The following is a 22,575-nucleotide window of genomic DNA, read 5'->3' as shown; positions in this document are numbered from 1 at the left end:
ACAGACACTGAATTATTTTAGATGTCCTAATTCATATTATATAGGACACAAGTATATTTTTGCATATTAACACAGTAAGTATAAATGGGTTTTTTTTATATAGGGCCAATAATTCATAAGAGAATAAATCTTGAGAAAAGTTTTATATTATGTAATCCCAATGTTTATCATTGAGCAAATGGGCTAAAAAATACCACAGGCAATAGTCATTTTGTGTTGTTTGCTAGGATTGAGAATGTCTTCAGTATTAGAATTACTCAGTATTAGAATTAATATTAAAATATTTTAGAAATGGCACAAACTGCTCAACACAGGAAATTGGGTGGACTCATATATATACTTTTTACTCGGGTGATCGTAATTCCTTAAAATGAGATGTTTCAAGTTTACCTGGTTCATTTCTTGGTTCTATTCATGACCTAAGCTATTTCAATTATTGTAAAAAATACGTTTATTCTATCACTGATTTCAAATAAGAAGGTTTCTTTTTTCTCACTTTTGTGTCTTATGACCTCTCCATATGCATATTTTTTAAAATGCAGATGCACAGTTATATAATGGGAAAATTATTTAATGTAATACATTCTCTGCCATAATCAGACCATAATATTTATAGAAAGTTATTTACTGAGAAACAAACTGAGGGCTTCAGAGGGGAGGGGTGTGGGGGAATGGGATAGACTGGTGATGGGTAGTAAGGAGGGCACGTATTGCATGGTGCACTGGGTGTTTTATACGCAACTAATGAATCATCGAACTTTACATCAGAAACCAGGGATGTACTGTATGGTGACTAACATAATATAATACAAAAACATAAAAAAAAGAAAGTTATTTACATCATTTCATGAGTCTTCCTGCTTTTAAAGCTATTACTAGAATTTTGTTAATGCTATCAATTACCTGTAAATATTGAAAATTTCCTTAATTAGATATCTACATGCATTAATAATTTTTTGTAATAAATTTTTTTTTCTGTAATGGATTTTTAATGACCATATGTTGGCTGATCCTTTAAAAGTTTTGAATGCATTGATAGCTGCATTAATTCCTTTTTTAAATTTAAATTCACGTTAGTTAACATTTAGTGTAATATTGGTTTCAGGAACAGAATTTAGTGATTCATTACTTACATATAATACCCAATGCTCATCACAACGAGTGCCTTCATTAATACCCATCACCCATTTAGTCCATCCTCCCACCCACCTTCCCCACAAAAACCCTGAGTTTGTTCTCTATAGTTAAGAGTCTCTGATGGTTTGCCTCCCTCTCTGTTCTTATCTTATTTTTCCTTTCCTTCCCCTATGTTCATCTGTTTGGTTTCTTATGTTCCACATATGAGTGAAATTGTATGGTGTATGTCTTTCTCTGGCTGACTTATTTCACTTAGAATAATACACTCTAGTTCCATCCGTGTCATTGCAAATGGAAGATTTTGTTCTTTTTGATGGCTGAGTGATATTCGATTGCATATATATATACCACCTCTTCTTTATTCATTCATCAGTCGGTGGACATTTGAGCTCTTTCCATAATTTGGCTATTGTTGATGATACTGTTATAAACATTGGGGTGCATGTGCCCCTTCAAATCACTATTTTTGTATCCTTTAGATAAATACGTAATAGATCAGTTGCTGAGTCGTAAGGTCATTCTGTTTTTAACTTTTTGAGGAACCTCCATACTGTTTTCCAGAGTGGCTGCACCAGTTTGTATTCCCACCAACAGTGTAAGAGGATTCCCTTTCTTTGCATCTTTGCCAATACCTATTCTTTATTGTGTTGTTGATTTTAGCCATTCTGACTGGTGTGAGGTGGTATCTCATTGTGGTTTTGATTCATTATTTCTGATGATGAATGATGCTGAGCACCTTTTCATGTGTCTGTCAGCCATCTGGATATCTTCTTTGGAAAAGTGTCTATTCATGTCTTCTGCCCATTTCTTAACTGGATTATTTGTTTTTTGGGTGTCAGTTTGTAGATATGAAACCCATTTTAATATGATCTACTTTCAATGTATAGACATAAATTCCCAAAGTTGGAATGTCTTCTAGTCCAGCTCTCCCATGGAATGTTTTGGATGTTATCTACCTAATCATAGATATGTAGATCTAAGTTGGTTATCTAGCTTCTTACTATCTCCTGAAAACTATTTTTCCCCCAAAGAATGCTTTAATAGGCAGTTGTTTATGTTGATCTGAAAGTTGCCTCCCTGTAATTTTTACCTATCCCTATTCCTCTCATCCAAAGAAAGAAAATGTTGAACTTTTCACATGGTAGTCCTTCTCATGTTTAGGCATGTGTCATCAACCCCTTCCTTTCTCAAAGGACTCTTCTTCTTTAATCCAAACTTTCTGAATCCCTCATGTGTCATGATTCTTTGTATCCTTTGAAGCACAGAACTGAACACAGGGACTATTGTATAAAACATTTATTACCAATAGAAGAATTATATTTGAAAGCCATATTATAATAATGAATAATGATTATATTTTTTATTAATAACAAATATACGTTACTTTACCTTAAGTATTGAATTAAGTGTTTTTAATTATTTTTATTAACTTTATCTACCTTGGTATATTATATCTTTTATATATTTTATCAATGGTGACCACTTTCACAAATACTGAGTCTTTTAATTACTGTAGGTATGTTGTATAATTTACCTTTTATCTTAATGAAAAATCCATAATATTATTTAAGAGTCAATTGTGCTAATATTTTAATTTAATGATTTTAAAACTGAGCATTTAGTTAACATACATTTAATGGTTGGTTGGCTTTAATAATTTCTTCTCTCTTTCTCTCTCTCTCTCTCTTTCTTTTCTGTTTCTCTTTGACAGTTTTCTGTGGGTTGATACAGAGAACCATCACTATTGTGCCTGGTATGGACTTGTTGTCTGGAACATACATATTTGCAGTCCTTTTAGCATGTGTCGTATTTCAGTCTGGCGCCCAGGAGAAAAACTACACAGTCCGAGAAGAAATGCCAGAAAACGTTCTGATAGGCGACTTGCTGAAAGACCTCAACTTGTCACTGATCCCAGACAAGTCCTTAACATCTCCTATGCAGTTTAAGCTAGTATATAAGACTGGTGATGTGCCACTGATTCGAATTGAAGAAGGTACTGGTGAGATCTTCACTGCTGGAACTCGCATTGATCGTGAGAAATTGTGTGCTGGTATCCTGGTAGAAACCCGTTGCTTTTATGAAGTGGAGGTTGCCGTTTTGCCAGATGAAATATTTAGACTGGTTAAGATACGTTTTCTAATAGAAGACATAAATGATAATGCACCGTTATTCCCAGCAACAGTTATCAACATATCAATTCCGGAGAACTCAGCTATAAACTCTCGATATGCTCTCCCAGCAGCCATTGATCCTGACATAGGAATAAACGGAGTTCAAAACTACCAATTAATTAAGGTATGTTTTAAAAACACCTTGTTCAAGATAATTCATTTTTAAAAGGCAAAAAAATAAAAGGATCTTTGTGTACTTCAAATTTTGAGTAAGCCATCACCCTAATTTTTTAAAAAAGTTTAAGCATAGTGAAGGAAACTCGGCAATGCAATTCTTGTGATTGCATGAAGTTTATGAATTTTTTTATGTATATTTATTTTCAAGCAGTTGATTATGTTTCTCTTAATCTATTATAGGGGTCAGACAAGGAGCTCAGCCCTGCTACTTACAATAAATAACCTACCCAATACCTTACTTTTAATTTGTCTAGTTGTGACTCTGCCACAAGGTGGACCTAAATAAGCGGTGGACCTAAATAAGCAATGTAAACATTAAGAATGAATGCACAAATCTATCAGTTTTACTCAGTGATCATTTTAGATAGGAAGTTTTCTCTTGGCAGTTGAAAAAATGCCAAAGAAACTTATTTGAGTGGTGAATAGAACATTTTTATTACTAATGTTTCTATACATATGTAGAATAATAAATATTTTTCATGGTAATTTCAAGTCAAGGCAAGATCTTTAAGCATCTCTTGAGTCAACAGAATGAGATTAAGTTTTAGCCAATGTGCTGCTAATGTTAAATATTTTCATTTTTTCTAATTCTTTGAAAACACAAAACACTCACTTCCTATAAAGGGTATGTAGGATTTTTAGCCAAAAAGTTTCAGTTTATCTGAAGAACCTATTTTGATCTGACTTGAGTCTTGGCATAGGGAAGGCAGAAGGAAGAATAGGTGGAACAATTGTATTTGAAATATGTACAGAGGGATCTTGTTTATTGAGTGAATGGGTGATTCCTTTAAATTACCTATATAGTATTTCGGATAATAGGAAACTCAGATTTGAATATGTGAAATAGTTCAATGCTCTTGAATGATCCTGGAAAATGTGTGAAAGAACAAATGTTCAGACTTAATATAGATTAGTTAAGGAATTTTTAAAGTTTTATAAACATTTTCTGACTATTCACTACCAGATTATTATGATGAACATAATGGTCAATGTTGCAAAATATCCTAAGAACACATAAATATTTTGATATATATCATCTGATGGTTTTGGCTTGGAAGATGTATAACATTGGAAAACTGCTCAGCTAATGCTGTTAAGTTGTAAAGACATATTTGCTTATAAATACATTCAGTAATAGAAGGTTATAGATTTCTTGAGCAAATTCAAGTGAAATGCACACAAGTGTATAAGAAGAAGTGTATAAGAACAGAAAGAGAAGGAATAAAAGATTTATAAATGAGCATTTTTTAGGTAAGACCTCCTTATCTGATGAAATGGGAAAATATGCAGGAGTCAGAAAGATATGGATCACAATTTTGTGCTTACTGCTGACTAGATATGTCACCTCCAGCTTAATTTTTCTGACCTTTAGTTTCTTCCATCATAATATGAGGATGTTGATGTACATGTCACAAAGGCAGAATTGGGGCAATAAGCACTCAGTAGAAAGTAGATAGAACTGCTGATGATTTTTGGAGATGCTTTAAAGCATTTGACTGTTTATGGATAGGTGAGATTTATCACTTTAAATTGTAAGTTGTATAGCAGAGTAGATACTATCTCTAAAACAACACTGTCCAATGTAACGTTCTGCAGTGACATAAATTCTATAATCTGTGATAGCCAATATGTAGCTATTGGCTATATGTGCCTATTGAGTACTTAAGATGAGGTTAGTGCTACCAAGTAACTGAATTTTTATTTTATTTAATCTTAATTTTAATAGCCACAAGTGATTAGTGGCTACTATATTAGATAACAGAGTCAAAACAAAGAAAAAGTTTATTTGGAAAATAAAAAATAACAGATAAAATCAAAATGGGGCCTTACCAAATTTAAATCAGGTATTAGTAATACAGTTTCCCCACCAACCATCAAGACAAATGTATTGTTTTAAAATGCAGTGTTTTGTTATTTCAAAGAAACTACTTGTAAGAATAATTTTGTCATACTCCCTCAGGATAGCATAACAAATTTATAATATATTTCTGATTTGTCTGGAAAGCTGCTTAAGAAATTTAAATAAAACAAATAAACTTATTGGCATAATTTTAACTTTGTTAAAATCTGTTTTCTTTTTAATTTCTTTGAGATATTATCAGCAAATAATAAAAAGACACACTCACTAGAGGTTATTAGATGTGTTTTAGAAGTAGACGTGCTCTACATATTGCATGGTGCACTGGGTGTTATACGCAACTAATGAATCATGGAACTTTACATCAAAAACCAGGGATATACTGTATGGTGACTAACATAATATAATAAAAAATATTATTATAAAAAAAAGAAGTAGACGTGCTCTAAAATTTGGTTCCTCTTTAGAATGTGTGATAAGGTAAAAGCGGACTACATGATCTACTTAAAGTATTGAGGCATTTGTTGGCTCCATGTACAGATAACTGACCTAACTGCTTGTTAAAATAATGAGTATGACAAAAAAAAAAATAATGAGTATGGAAGGTAAAACATAGCCCCAGGCACACAGAGGGTTATGACATGGATGACATTAACTGAATATCGTTTGACTTACAAAAACGTCTTGTCATGAAAGTGGTATGTATGCTGAAGGGATGGGAAGATTAAATAGAAAGAAAATAAACATGTTATGATTTATCCATTAACTTTAATAAGTGTTACAAGTAGGCCAACCATAATAATAACATTTGTCCTGCAGAATAGGATGAAAATTTCATTAATATTACTTTGTTCTATTTTTGTTGAATAGACAAGACCAGCAAAATCACAGTTTATCCTAACTAGGGATATATAAAATGTATATGTAAAGTTCAGATAGTAAAGGGAGAGAAGGGGGAGATATAGGGAAAATTTTTAGGGAAAAATAGGTCAATTTACACATGAAGGGGTCTTGCTACTGATAATTCTGTATTAATTAACTGAAAATGCAGTGGTGAAAAAGATGTATTAAATGTATCAAAAATGTATATAATATAAGTAACATAAAACTTAGAATATTTATCTTCAAAAATTTAATATATAAATATTTTAACTTAATTTTTCCTTTTTTGTGATATTACATGTGCTTTGACATAAACAAGGCAAGCATTATTATTCCACATTTTGAATACTTTGAAAATGTGTTTCAGAGTAATAATTTATTTTGCTTATGGTCATATGACTAGTAAGTGATAAAGTTGGGGACCAGAATAAGGTCTTCTGACTCTTAGATTTAACTGACAGACAGATAGGTAACCTCGAGGATGGGGATCACAACAAGTTCATGATACAAGAGGAAGGAAAAAGAAAAAAGAGGCAAAGAAGTTAAAGGAGAAAGTGAGAAATGAAAGAATGAAGTGATTACCAAATGATTCTGCTTAGTGCAAAGAAAATTATGTTAAAACGTATCTATGTGGCCTTGGCAAGGTTAATATTCAACTTTTTAGGAAACTAGGATACTTTTTTTTGAGAAAGAGAGAGAGAGAGTGCACCTGTGGGTGGGAGGAGGGGGAGGGGCAGAAAGAGAAGGAGAGAGAATTTTAAGCAGTCTCCATGATGGGCATGGAGCCCACATGGGGCTCCATCTCATGACCCTGAGATCATGACCTGAGCCCAACTCAACAGTTAAATGCTTAACCAACTGAGCCACCCAGGTGCCCCAAGATTAGGATACTTACTAAAGAAAAAAAAAAAAGATTCATTGAAAGTTTCTAATGTTGGTTGCCACTTAAAAAAAATACCTAGAAGCAAAAATCTTCACTTTTCCCTATGTTTCAAGTAAAGTCATGCTATGATGAGAATTCCCCATGATATTTTGATATAATTTCCCTTAATTTGAACTACCTATATTAAATATTTATAACTATATATATCTATACATACATACGTGTATATAAATACATATATATACACATATATGTACATGTATGTTATATAGTTATATATTATAAATATACATTATTATATATAGTAATTATATTGTTTTATTAAATGTTATTAAATAATATATTTTTAAAATATTTTATTTTATATTATATATGGTATATACAGATATATAAATATCTGCATCTAATTTTGCAATTAGTAATTGAGACTTTGCAGTATGGAAACTGTTAGCCAGGAGTAGGATATTACAGTATCTCTTTAACTTTCACCTTGTTATTGTGATGGCCTGTTATTTATAAAGCTTTTTTTCACATTCTAAGTCTTGTTGACAGGGAAGCCAATATTTTCACAAATAGAAATAAACTTCAAGTACTCAATCTGATTCAGGATATGGATATAAACCACAAAGACCTACTTCTTCCTATGGTTGGAACTGAGGGTAAATTAGTTTGTGTAGTAATATTACATATGTCTTCATTTTCTGCTTATTTCCATCTTCCCTCACATATATCAATAATATTTCTATACTAGTCCAGTGACATTTGTTGATCAGTTCCCTTGAAGCAGGCATGACAATGTTTCAAACGTTGACAGTTTATGCTGACAGAGCATGAAGATCAAGTTTTTCTCAGATTAGTGATCCTACTTGAAACCCTCACCCATTTTGCCCATTCCATAAAGCATCTTTATCTTTTCAACCAACCATAAAAGAAAATTTAATCTTGGGCAGAGTCTTTTCACATAATCAAGATTTGGGCACTTATTTCTATTTTATTTAAAATAGATATAAATATTTGGTCTTTACATTTAAAGCTAAATGAGAACTAAATATCTTTCCTCTTTGCTTTTAATAATGCGTTTTTATTATGTATGTTAGTCACCATACAGTACATCCTTAGTTTTTGATGTAGTGTTCCATGATTCATTATTTGCGTATAACACCCAGTGCTCCATACGTGCCCTCCTTACTACCCATCACCAGCCTATCCCAATCCCCCAACCCCTCCCCTCTGAAGCCCTCAGTTTGTTTCCCAGAGTCCATAGTCTCTCATGGTTCATTCCCCCTTCTGTTTACCTCCCCTTCACTCTTCCTTTTCTTCTACCAATCTCCCTGCTATTTCTTATGTTCCATAAATGAGTGAAACCATATGATAATTGTCTTTCTCTGCTTGACTTATTTCACTTAGCATAATCTCCTCCAGTCCCGTTCATGTTGCTGCAAATGTTGAGAAATCGTTCTTTCTGATGGCTATTGTATATATGGACCACATCTTCTTAATCCAGTCATCTGTTGAAGGGCATCTCAACTCCTTCCACAATTTAGCTATTGTGGACAATGCTGCTATGAACATTGGGGTGCATATGGCCCTTCTCTTCACTACATCTGTATCTTTGGGGTAAATATCCAGTAGTGCAATTGCTGGATCATAGGGTGGCTCATTTTAACTTTCTGAGGGACCTCCACGCTGTTTTCCAAAGTGGCTGTACCAACTTGCATTCCCACCAACAGTGTAAGAGGGATCCCCTTTCTCCACATCCTCTCCAACAGTCAAAAAAACCTAAAATTGACAAGGTAAGTATCTTTCCTCTTGATCAAGAGTTTGGACTTATGAAACTAAGGTTAAAGTGAGATTTGTTTTTAAGTCTGGGATTAGAAAATCCAAATTGTGGAAATATCATCTACAATTAGATTTAGTAATATTGAATTAAATTGCCAAGAAAGAGGCATCCAATAATATATCCTGGAGACAAAAAGCAAGCAAACTTTATTATTCTTTTTTTAATTTTTTTATTATGATATGTCAAACTTTATTATTCTGAAGGAACTGTTATTTCTTTATCTTATGTAACCATAGCTCAAAGTGGTGTGAAGTAAGTTAGCAGGAGCAATGAATAAAGATTCACCAATGTTATTCCAGGCAGAACATGCAGACTATAACAATGTGTTTGTCTTAGAAAGCATAGTTACTTCTTTAAAAAAAAAAAAGATTTTATTTATTTATTTGACAAAGATAGAGACAGCCAGGGAGAGAGGGAACACAAGCACGGGGAGTGGGAGAGGAAGAAGCAGGCTCATAGTGGAGGAGCCTGATGTGGGGCTCGATCCCAGAACGCTGGGATCACGCCCAGAGCCGAAGGCAGATGCTTAACGACTGCACCACCCAGGTGCCCCTAAAAAGCATAGTTACTTCTAAGAGGATGAAAGGAGTTTGAATATAGTGATTTCCTCATTTTTCAACTATAAAATGAAATTTTAACTAGAAGTTTACCCTTTCAAAGCTAAAATAACCCAATTCTCTATTCTCTGATTTATATAAAGGGCAGATAAACATTTTTGGTCTGTGCTAAAAAGCAAAAGAGATGACAAATCTAATGCTAATGACTATTATGTTCCTGAAAACTGAGGGTTATTATCAAACTGAACCTTCAGTGGGAATAATGAAAATATAAAACTCATTTTCTTCATAAATGGATCTTTATTAATGTTCTCAGTTCTTATTAAAATGAGAGTTTGGCACTAATAGGATTAAGTGACATTCATTAAATATATATATTTTTAAATTTTTAAATTTCATTTTGATTCCAGTATAGTTAATATACAGTGTTATATTAGTTTCAGGTGTACAATATAGTGATTCAACAATTTATCACTTAGTGCTCATCATGATAAGTGTATTCATTAATCCCCACCACCTATTTTACCTATACTTACACCTACACCCCCTCTGGTAACCATGAGTTTGTTCTCTATAGTTAAGAATCTGTTTCTTGGTTTCTCTCTCACTCTATTTCCTTTGCTTGTTTGTTTTGCTTTTTAAATTACACACATGACTGAAGTCATAAGGTATTTGTCTTTCTCTGACATATTTTGCTTAACATTATACTCTTTGGCTCCATCCGTGTTGTTGCAAATGGCACAATTTCATTTTTTATGGCTGAATAGTATTCCTTTCTGTATTTATACCACTTCTTCTTTATCCATTCATCTCTCCAGGGACACGTGGGCTGCTTGCATAATTTGGCTATTGTAAGTAATACTGCTATAAGCATTGGGTTCATGTATGACTTTGAATTAGTGTTGTTTGTTTGTTTATTTGTTTGTTTGCATTTTAGAGGTAAATACCCAGTAGTGCAATTACTGGATCATTGGATAGTTCTATTTCCAACTTTTTGAGGAACCTCCATAATGTTACAATGGCTCCATCAGTTTGCATTCCCACCAACAGTGCAAGGGAATTTCTTTTTATCTACATCCTTGTCAACACTTGTTGTTTCTTGTGCTTTTCATTTTAGCCATACTGATAAGTGTGAAGTGATACCTCACTGTAGTTTTGCTTTGCATTTCCCTGATGATGAGTGATGTTGAGCATCTTTTCATATGTCTGTTGGCCATCTGTGTGCCTTTGGAGAAATGTCTGCTCATGTCTTCTGCACATTTTTTAGTTGGATTACTTGTTTTTTTGGTGTTAAGTTTTATAAGTTTTTTGCATATTTTTTAATACTAATACTTTATTGGATATATCATTTACAAAACATCTTCTCCTATTCAGTAGATTGCCTTTTAGTTTTGTTGTTTCCTCTTCTATGAGGAAGCTTTTTATTTTGGTATAGTCCCAATAGTTAATTTTTTGTGTTTCTTTCCCCTTGCCTCAGGAGATATATCTAGAAAAATGTTGCCACGGCTGATGTCAAAGACAATACTGCCTATGCTTTCTTTAAGAATTTTTATGGTTTCAGTGCTCACATTTAGGTCTTTAATTCATTTTGAATTTATCTTTGTGTATAGTGTAAGAAAATGGTCCAGTTTCATTCTTTTGCATGTAGCAGACCAATTTTCCCAACACCATTTGTCGAAGAGACGTTTTCCCATTGGATATTACTTCCTGCTTTGTCAGTGATGAATTGAGCATATAATTGTGGGTTTATTTCTGGGTTTTCTATTCTGTTCTTTTGATCTGTGTGTCTATTTTAGTGCAAGTACCACACAGTTTTGATTACTACAGCTTTGTAGGATAACTTGGTCTGTAATTGTGATACCTACAGCTTTGTTTTTCTTTTTAAGGTTGCTTTGGCTATTTGGTCTCTTTCATAGTTCCAAAGACATTTTAAGATTTTTTGTTCTAGCTCTGTGAAAAAATACTGTTGGTATTTTGATAGGGGTTGCATTATTTTTTTTCTCAAGTTTTATTTAAATTCCAAATAGTTCACATACTGTGTAGTATTAGTTTCAGGTAGAGAATTTAGTGATTCTACACATACATAGAAAACCTGGTGCTCATCACAACAAATGCCCTCCTTAATCCCAATCGCCTGTTTAACCTATTCCCCCATTCTCCTTCTCTCTGGTAACCATCAGTTTGTCCTCTGTAGTTAAGAGTCTGTTTCTTGATTTTCCTCTTTTTTTTCACCCTATGTTCCTTTGTTTTGTTTCTTAAATTCTACATAAGGACTGCATTAAATCTGTATATTGCTTTGGGTAGTATAGGCATTTTAACAATAATTGTTCTTCCAATCCATGGTCATGGAATGTCTTTCCATTTCTTTGTATCATTTTGAATTCCTTTCATCAGTATTTTGTAGTTTTCAGAGTACAGGTCATTCACTTCTTTGGTTAGTTTTATTTCTAGGTATCTTATTATTTTTGGTAAAATTGTAGATGGGAATGTTTTCTTAATTTCTCCCTCTGCTGCTTCATTATTTGTGTACAGAAATGCAACAGATTTCTGGAAAATTGATTTTGTATCCTGTGATGTTACTGAATTCATTTATCACTCATAGTAGTTTTTCTATGGTCTTGGGTTTTCTATATATAGTAGTATGTCATCGGCAAATAGTGAAAGTTTCAGTCCATCCTTACCAATTTGGATGTGTTTTACTTATTTTTGTTGTCTGATTAATGTGGTTAGGACTTCCAGTAATATGTTGAACAAAAGTGGTGTGAGTGTACTTCCTTGTCTTTTTCCTGACCTTAAGGGGAAAGTTGTCAGTTTTTCCCCATTAAATATGATACTGGCTATGGGTTTTTCATATATGGCCCTTATTATGTTAAGGTATGTTTCCTCTAAAACTACTTTGTTGAAGATGTTTATCATGAATGGATGTTGTAATTTTTTAAATGCTTTTCTGTGTCTATTGAAATGATCATATGGTTTTTATCCTTTCTGTTATTGACATCATGTATTACATGGATTAATATGGAAATATTGAATTACTCTTGAATCCTGGGAATAAATCTCACTTGATTGTGATGAATCATTGTTTTAATATATTGTTGGATTTGTTATGCTAGTATTTTCTTGATAAGTTTAGCATTTTTATTCTTCAGAGATATTAACCTGCACTTCTCTTTTTGTGTGGTGTCTGTTTTTGCTGTCAGGGTGATACTGGCTTCATAAAATGAATTTGGATGTTTTCCTTCTTCTTTTTCTTAGAATAGTTTGAGAAGACAGTTAAGATGGCGGAGGAGTAGGGGTCCCCTTTTTCAGCTGGTGCCCTGAGTCTAGCTGGATAGGTACCAGACCATCCTGAACACCCTCGGAATCAGGCTGAGACACAGGAAGATACATCTGGATCTCTACAAATGAACATCTCCAGCACTGAGTATTGAGGTAGGAAGCGGGGAGCCATGAATCCGCGCACAGATATTGGAAGAGAAACGAAAGGGAGAGGGACCCTCTGCACTCAGGAGCCGGGAAGCAGTAGCCACCTGCAATGGGGAGCAGGCCAGACTCGTGGACTGGCACCCGCAAGAGAACAGACAGAGACAATGAGCCTGGGAAGGCATGCACATCCAAACTGAAAACGGGAGCTACAGAGCGCTCACTGGAACCGGACTGAGACCGGGAGCCCAGGAGCACGCACGTGACCAGACTGAAAACCCGCACTCCGGAGGGCGCGCGAACCATAATGAAACAGGGAGCTCAGGAGCACGCGCGGGAGTGGCTGGCGGCTGGTGGTGATAGAAACACAAAGGACAGAGACGTGCCAGCCCTGGAAGTGAGGACTGGGACGCCGGCAGCAGGGTTTTCAACAGCACCAACAGAAACAGAGTTAAAGAGCCCAGAATAGCTCAGTGGAGAGCAGACTGTGATCTCTCTGTTCTGAGACAGAGGCTAGGATATGGCCAGGGCTGCTCTGACTCTCAGAAGAGCCACAGAAAACTGCCAGGGAAAGCCACCAGAGAACAAAAGCCCAGAAATAGCAGCTCACATTGTGCCAATCCCCATCACCCCTCGCAGGGGACAGGGAGACTCTACCCAAACAGGGTTGCCTGAATATCAGCGCAGCAGGGCCCTCGCCCAGAAGGCAGGCTGAAAAATCAAGAAGACCATATCCCTAAAGTCCCTATAAAACAAGAGCACACTGCCTGGTCCTGGTCAATAATTTGGGCTCTGGGCAACCCCGCAACCTCTCCTCATCAGAATGACGAAAAGGAGCAATCCCCCTCAGCAAAGAAAACATAATGAGTCTGTGGCCTCTGCCACAGAATTGATGGATATGGATATAACCAAATTATCAGAAATGGAGTTCAGAGTAACAATGGTCAAGATGATGTGTAGACTTAAAAAAATAGTAACGAAAATATTAATGAGAATATAGAATCTCTAAGGGCAGAAATCAGAGTGAATCTGGCAGAAATTAAAAATGCTGTGAATCAAATGCACTCAAAACTAGATGCTCTGATGGCCAGGGTAAATGAGGCAGAAGAACGAATTAGTGAATTGGAGGATGGGCTGGTAGAAGAGAAAGCTAAAACAGAAACATGGCTCAAGAAAATCCAATCCCAAGAATGTAGGTTATGGGAGATTACTGACTCAATGAAAAGTTCCAATGTCAGAATCATCTGCATCCCTGAGGAGGTGGAGAAAAACAGAGGTCTAGAAGAGATATTTGAACAAATTGTAGCTGAGAACTTCCCTAATCTGGCAAAGGAAACAAGCATTTGTGTCCAAAAGGCAGAGAGGACCCCTCCCAAATTCAACCATGACAAACCTACACGAGGTCACATCATAGTGCAATTCACAAATATTATATCCAAGGATACAGTATTGAGAGCGGCCAGGGCAAGGAAATTTCTCATGTACAAAGGCAAAAATATTAGGATTATGTCAGACCTGTCTACACAGACCTAGAATGAGAGAAAGGGTTGGGGGGGCATTTGTAAAGCTCTTTCAGAGAAAAACATGCAGCCAAGGATCCTTTATCCAGCAAGGCTGTCATTCAGAATTGATGGAGAGATAAGGACCTTCCAGAATTGCCAGTCACTGACCAATTTCATAACCATGAAACCAGCCCTGCAGGAGATATTAAGGGGGGTTCTATAAAAGTAAAAAGGCCCCAAGAGTGATATAGAACAGAATTTACAATCTATAGAAACAAAGACTTTACAGGCAACATGACATCATTAAAATCAAATTTCTCAATGTGAATGGCCTAAATGCTCCCATGAAAGACCAAAGGGTTGCAGATTGGCTAAAAAGACATGACCCATCCATTTGCTGTCTACAACAGACTCATTTTGAACCTAAAGATACATTCAGACTGAATGTAAAGGGATAGAAAACCATTTTTCATGCCAATGGACATCAAAAGAAAGCTGGAGTAGCAATTCTCATATCAGACAGATTGGATGTTAAACTTAAGACTGTAGTTAGAGATAAAGAAGGACACTTATTATTCTTAAAGGATGTATCCAACAAGTGGATATGACAATTATAAATATCTACACGCCCAACAGGGGAGCAGCAAGATACACAAACCAACTCTTAACCAGAATAAAGGGACATATAGATAAAAATACGTTAATAGTAGGGGACACCAACACTCCACTATCAGCAATAGACAGATCACCTAAGCAGAAAATCAATTAAGAAACAAGACCTTTGAATGCCATACTAGACCAGATGGACCTCATAGATATATATAGAACACTACACCCCAGAACAAAAGAATACTCATTCTTTTCGAATGCACATGGAACGTTTTCCAGAATAGACCATACGCTGGGTCACAAAACAGGTCTCAACTGATACCAAACGATGGAAATTTTTCCCTGTATATTCTCAGACCACAATGCTTTGTAATTGGAACTCAATCACAAGGAAAAATTTGGAAGAAACTCAAACACTTGGAGATTAAGTACCATCCTGCTCAAGAATGATTGGATAAACCAGGAAAAGAAAAATCAATTTAAACAATTTATGGAGACCAATGAGAATGAAAACACAACGGTCTAAAATCTATGGGACACTGCAAAGGCAGTCCAAAGGGGAAAATACATAGCCGTCCAAGCCTCACTCGAAAGAATAGAAAAATCTAATATGCAGTTTTTATATTCTCACCTCAAGAAGCTGGAACAGGAACAGAAGAACAGGCCTAAGCCACGCACGGGAAAGCAGTTGATCAAGATTAGAGCAGAGATCAATGAATTAGAAACCAGGAGCACAGTAGAGCAGATCAACAGAACTAGAAGCTGGTTCTTTAAAGGAATAAATAAGATCGATAAGCCACTGGCCAGACTTATTCAAAAGAATAGAGAAATGCCCCAAATTAACAAAATTATGAATGAAAATGGAAAGGTCACAACCAACAACAATGAAATAGGAAGGATCATTAGAAACTTTTATCAACAGCTTTATGCCAATAAATTAAATAATCTGGAAGAAATGGATGCCTTCCTGGAAACCTATAAACTACCAAGAGAGAAAAAGGAAGAAATTGATTTTTTAAACACACCGATTAATTATGAAGAGATTGAAGCACTTATCAAAAACCTCCTGAAAAACAAGACTCCAGGGCCTAATGGATTCCCAGGGGAATTCTATCAAACATTCAAAAAAGAAATAATACCTAGTCTCCTGAAGCTGTTTCAAAAAATAGTAACAGAAGGAAAACTACCAAACTCATTCTATGAGGCCAGTATTACCTTGATCCCCAAACCAGGCAAAGACCCATCAAAAAGGAAAATTACAGACCAATATCCCTGATGAATATGGATGCCAAAATTCTGAACAACATCCCAGTTAATAGGATCCAACAGCATTAAAAGGATTATCCATCATGACCAAGTGGGATTCATCCCTGCGATGCAAAGGTGGCTCAACATTCGCAAATCTATCAGTGTGATACATCATGTCAACAAGAAAAGAGTCAAGAACCATATGATCTGCTCAATAGATGCCAAAAAAGCATTGGACAAAATATAGCATCCTTTCCTGATTAAAACCCTTCAGAGTGTAGTGATAAAGGGCACATTCCTCAATTTCATAAAAACCATCTATGAAAAGCCTACAGCGAATATCATTCTCAATGGGGAAAAGCTGGAAGCCTTTCCCTTAAGATCAGGAACACGACAAGGATGTCCGCTCTCACCATTATTATTCAACATAGTACTAGAAGTCCTTGCAACAGCAATCAGACAAAAAAAAGGGGGGGGGGGGATAAAAGGAATCCAAATTGGCAAAGAAGAAGTCAAACTGTCTCTCTTCACAAATGACATGATACTCTACATGGAAAACCCAAAAGAATCCACCCCCGAATTAGTAGAAGTTATAGAGCAATTCAGTAATGTGGCAGGATAGAAAATCAATGCTCAGAAATCAGTTGCATTTCTTTTTATTTTTTTTTTAGATTTTATTTATTTATATGACAGAGAGACAGCAAGCGAGAGAGGGAACACAGCAGGGAGAGTGGGAGAGGAAGAAGCAGGCTCCCAGGAGAGGAGCCCGATGTGGGACTCGATCCCAGAATGCCAGGATCACGCCCTGAGCCGAGGGAAGATGCTTTAATGGCTGCACTACCCAGGCGCCCCCCAGTTGCATTTCTATACATGAACAATGAGACTGAAGAATGAGAATTTAAGGAATCCATTCCATTTACAATAGCACCAAAAATCATACATTATCGTAGAATTAAGTACACCAGAGATGTAAAGGATCTATATTCTAGAAACTACAAATCACTCTTGAAAGACATTGAAGAAGACACAAAAAGATGGAAAAATATTCCATGCTCATGGATTGGAAGAATTAACATAGTTAAAATGTCTATGCTACCCAGAGCAATCTACACTTTCAATGCCATCTCGATCAAAATACCAATGACATTCTTCAAAGAACTGGAACAAACAGCCCTTAAATTTGTGTGGAACCAGAAGAGGCCACGAATCACCAAGGAATTGTTGAAAAGGAAAAACAAAGCTGGGGGCATCACATTGCCAGATTTCAAGCTATACTACAAAGCTGTGATCACAAAGACAGCATGGTACTGGTGCAAAAACAGACACATAGACCAATGGAGCAGAATAGAGAACCCAGAAATGGACCCTCGGATCTTTGGGCAACTAATCTTTGACAAAGCAGGATAAAATATCCAGTGGAAAAAAGACAGTCTCTTCAATAAATGGTACTGGGAAAATTGGACAGCTACATGCAAAAGAATGAAACTTGACCACTCTCTCACACTGTACACAAAGGTAAACTCGAAATGGATGAAAGACCTCGATGTGAGACAGGAATCCATCAAAATCCTAGAGAACTTAGGCAGCAACTTCTATGACATCGGCCAGAGCAACTTTTTTCATGACACATCTCCAAAGGCAAGAGAAACAAAAGAAAAAATGAACTTGTGGGACTTCATCAAGATTAAAAGCTTCTGCACAGCCAAGGAAACAGTCAAAAAAACTAAGAGGCAGCCCACGGAATGGGAGAAGATATTTGCAAATGACACTACAGATAAAAGACTGGTATCCAAGATCTACAAAGAACTTCTCAAACTCAATACACAGGAAACAAACAAATCAAAAAATGGGCAGAAGATATGAACAGACAATTATCTAATGAAGACATACAAATGGCTAACAGACACATGAAAAAATGTTCAAAATCATTAGCCCTCAGGGAAATTCAAATCAAAACCACACTGAGATACCACCTTATGCCAGTTAGAATGGCAAAAATTGACAAGGCAGGAAACAACAATTGTTGGAGAGGATGTAGAGAAAGGGGATCCCTGTTACATTGTTGGTGGGAATGCAAATTGGTACAGACACTCTGAAAAACAGTGTGGATGTCCCTTAAAAGGTTAAAAATTGAGCTACCCTATGATCCAGCAATTGCCCTACTGTGTATTTACCCTCAAAGATATAGACATAGTGGAGAGAAGGGCCTTATTCACCCCAATGTTCATAGCAGCATTGTCCACAATAGCTCAATCATGGAAGGAGCCAAGATGCCCTTCAACAGATGACTGGATTAAGAAGATGTGGTGCATATATACAATGGACTATTACTCAGCCATCAAAAAGAATGACTTCTCAACATTTGCTGCAATATGGACGGGACTGGGGGAGATAATGCTACGTGAAATAAGTCAAGCAGAGAAGGACAATTATATAGTTTCACTCATTTATGGAACATAAGCAGTAGGAAGATTGGTAGGAGAAGAAAGGGAAGAAGAAACGGTGGGTAAACAGAAGGGGGGATGAACCATGAGGGACTATGGACTCTGGGAAACAAACTGAGGGCTTAGTGGGGGGGAATGGGATAGGCTGGTGATGGGTATTAAGGAGGGCACTTATTGCATGGTGCACTGGGTGCTATACGCAAGTAATGAATCTTGGAACTTTACATCAAAAACCAGGGATGTACTGTATGGTGACTAACATAATTAAAAAAGTAATAGTTCAAGAAGAATAGGTATTAACTTATTTATTTATTTATTTATTTATTTATTTATTTATTTATTGTTTATTTATTTTTGTTACATAAATTAAGCCATTGATTATAGTCTAGCAGTGTTTCCAATTGTGGAGCTTCTATTGGTCTTTCAATTTCTTCAGTCTTCTAATGGCAGACTTTACTGTGACAGCAACATTGTTGTAGGTCCAGATGCCACTGGCGATAGTTTTGATGCAGGAGCCACAATGCCAGATCCCCACAGCTCGTCTTTTCATCTTAGTTTTGCCACAGAAGGAGCAAGTGTACTTGGCGTGCTGGCTTATTTCAATCTTCTTCACTGTTTTCCTGCGGGAAGCACCATAACGGGTCCCATATTTAGCCATGATTCCGACTTTTATGGCACGTTTAGCTTGTTGCCACAAGCTAGGTCTGAGCCCAGAGAGGTGGTATTAACTCTTCAAATGTTTGGTAGAATTCACCCGTGAAGCAGTCTGGACCTGGACTTTAGTTTGTTGGAATTTTTTTGATTATTGATTCAATTTCCTTCCTAGTAATCAGTCTGTTCAAATTTTCTATTTCTTCCAACTTCAGTTTTGTGAGGTTATAAGTTTCTAGGAATTTATCCATTTCTTCTAGTTTGTCTAATTTGTTGGCATATAATTTTTCATAATATGCTCTTACAACTTCTTGTGTTTCTATGGTATTGCTTGTTTCTCCTCTCTAATTTGTGGTTTTATTTGGGTCCTTTCTTTTTTCTTTTTGAGAAGTCTGGGTAGAGGTTTATCAATTTTATTAGGTGTTTTCAAAGAACCAGCTCCTGGTTTCATTGATCTGTTCCATTGTTTTTGTTTCTTTGTTTTGTTTTTGTTTTTAGTTTCTATATCACTTATTTCTGTTCTAATTTTTATTATTTCCTTCTTTCTGCTGGTTTGGTTTTGTTGTTGTTGTTGTTGTTCTTTTTCTAGCTACTTTAGTTTTAAGATTATGTTGTTTATTTGATATTTTTCTTGCTTTTTTGAGGTAGGCTCCTATTGCTATATACATCCCTCTTAGAACCATTTTTGCTGCATCCCAAAGATTTTGGACCTTTGTGTTTTCATTTTTGATTATTGCCATGTTATTGTTTTATTTTTCTTTGATTTGTTGGTTTACCCATTCATTGTTTTATGTAGTATGTCATTTAACCCCCATGTATTTTTGTCTTTCCAGATTTTTTCTTGTCGTTAACTTCAAGTTTCATAATGTTCTGGTCAGAAAAGATGGATGGTATGGTTTTGATCATTTTGAATTTGTTGAGGCTGGTTTTGTGGCCCAATATGTGATTTGTTTTGGAGAGAGTTTCACGCGTACTTGAAAAGAATGTGTATTCTGCTGTTTTCAGATGGAATGTTCTGAATATATCTGTTAAATCCATCTGGTCCAGTGTGTAATTCAAAGCCTCTGTTCCTTTTTGATTATTTGTTTGGGTGATCTGTCCATCCCTGTAACTGGGGTGTTAAAGTCCACTACTATTATTGTATTCGTATCTATTAGTTCCTTTATGTTTGCCATTAATTGTTTATGTATGTGGATGCTCCCATGTTGGGTGCATAAATGTTTACAATTCTTATATTCTCTTTTTTCTATTGTCCCCTTAATTATTATTTTGCCCTTTTCGACCCTTTATACATTTTTGTGTTTTTTTAAAGATTTAGTTATTTATTGAGAGAGAGAGAGCACACGCACTCATGAGTGGAGGGAGGGGCCAAGGGAGAGGGACAGAATCCAAAACAGGCAACATGCCGAGCACACGGCTTGATCTCAGATCCTTAAGATCATGACTTGAGCCGAAACCAAGAGTTGGACACTTAACTGAGTGTGCCACCCAGGTGCCTCTTTTGCGTTCTTTGTTTTAAAGTACATTTTGTCCAATATAAGTAATGCTATTCTGGCTTTCTTTTATTTATTTATCTTTTCCAATTTTTCATTTTATGTGTAATTTTGTTAATGGTGCTTTCTATTTTAGAAATCTTCTTCCATTTCCTATATGTATTTATCATTCTTTTGTTAATAGTATATGCTTTATTCCCTTTTTAATGTCTATAGCATTTAATTTTATTCATAGTAATTTTATTTTATTTTATATTACTTTATTATTTTATTATATGCATCTTCTTCAAATTTTTATTTAAATTCTAGATAGTAAACATATAGGGTAATATTGGTTTTAAGAGTAGAATTCAGTGATTCATCACTTACATATACCAGCCAGTACTCAACACAAGTGCCCTCCTTAATACCCATCACCAATTTATCCCATCTGCCTCCCACCTCCCTTCCATCAACACTCAGTTTGTTCTCTATAGTTAAGAGTTTTTTATGCTTTGTTTTCCTCTCTTTTTTTCCCTTCCCTTATGTTAATCTGTTTTCTTTCTTCCACATGTGTGTGAAATAACATGGCATTTGACTTTCTCTGACTTGTTTCACTTAGGATAATACAATCTAGCTATCTGTGTCATTGCAAATTACAAGATTTCATTCTTTTTGATGGCTGAGTAAATTGTACGTACACACACAGACACACATACCACACCTGTATCCATTGATAACTTGATGGACATATTTTGGCTCTTTCCATAATTTAGCTATTGTTGAAAATGCTGCTATAAACATTGGGGTGCATGTGCCCCTTGGAATCAGTATTTTTGTATCCTTTATGTAAATACCTAGTAGTGCAATTGCTGGGTCATAAGGTGGCTCTATTTTTAACTTTCTGTGGAAGCTCCATATTGTCTCCCAGAGTGGCTGAACCACTTTGCATTCCCACCAACAGTACAAGAGGGTTGCCCTTTCTCCACATCCTCACCAACATCTATGGTTTCCTGTGTTGTTAATTTTAGCCATACTGACAGATTTGAGGTGGTGTCTCATCACTATTTTGATTTGTATTTCCCTGATGTTGAGCATCTTTTCATGTGTCTGTTAGCCCTCTGGATGTTTTCTTTGGAAAAGTGTCTATTCATGTCTTCTGCCCATTTCTTAACTAGGTTATCTGTTTTTTGGATGTTGAGTTGGATAAGTTCTTTATAGATTTCAGATACTAACCCTTTATCAGATACGTCCTTTGTGAATATCTATTCCATTCCTTATACTGCCTTTTAGTTTTGTTGATTATTTCCTTTGCTGTGAAGAAGCTTTTTATCTTGATCAAGTCCCAGTAGTTCATTTTTGGTTTTGTTTTCCTAACCTCAAGCAATGTGTCTAGTAAGAAGTTGCTATAGCTAAGGTCAAAGAAGTTGCTGCCTGCTTTCTTCTCTAAGATTTTGATGGATTCCTGTCTCACCTTTAGGTCTTTCATCCATTTTGAATTTATTTTTATAGTTGGTGTAAGAAAGTGGTCCAGTTCCATTTTTTTGCATGTTGCTGTTTTCCCAACACCATTTGTTGAAGAGACTGTTTTGTTTTTGTTTTTTTTCCATTGGATATTCTTTCTTGCTTTATTGAAGATTAGTTGACCACATAGTTGTGGCTCCATTTCTTGGTTTTCTCTTCTGTTCCATTGATCTATGTGTCTTTTTTTGCTCCACTAC

The 22,575-nt window shown here is 35.6% G+C and overlaps 1 protein-coding gene across 5 annotated transcripts in view; it reads left to right on the top strand.

Annotated features, from left to right (window-relative positions):
* Positions 1-22,575, top strand: part of LOC123787673 (protocadherin-11 X-linked) — a 509,534-nt gene that overhangs the window by 60,117 nt on the left and 426,842 nt on the right. For all 5 annotated transcript variants that reach the window (XM_087860051.1, XM_087860053.1, XM_087860052.1 and 2 more), the window contains exon 2: positions 2,849-3,432. In XM_087860051.1, coding sequence (XP_087716177.1) covers positions 2,849-3,432 — 584 coding nt within the window. The remainder of the gene's footprint in view (positions 1-2,848; positions 3,433-22,575) is intronic.

The sequence above is a fragment of the Ursus americanus genome, chromosome X (assembly GCF_024610735.1).
Source record: "Ursus americanus isolate L20-20 chromosome X, mUrsAme1.1.p, whole genome shotgun sequence".
NCBI classification, from domain to species: Eukaryota; Metazoa; Chordata; class Mammalia; order Carnivora; family Ursidae; genus Ursus; species Ursus americanus.
The sequence above is the reverse complement of the archived record's forward strand: the minus strand, read 5'-3'. Positions and strand labels throughout refer to the sequence as shown.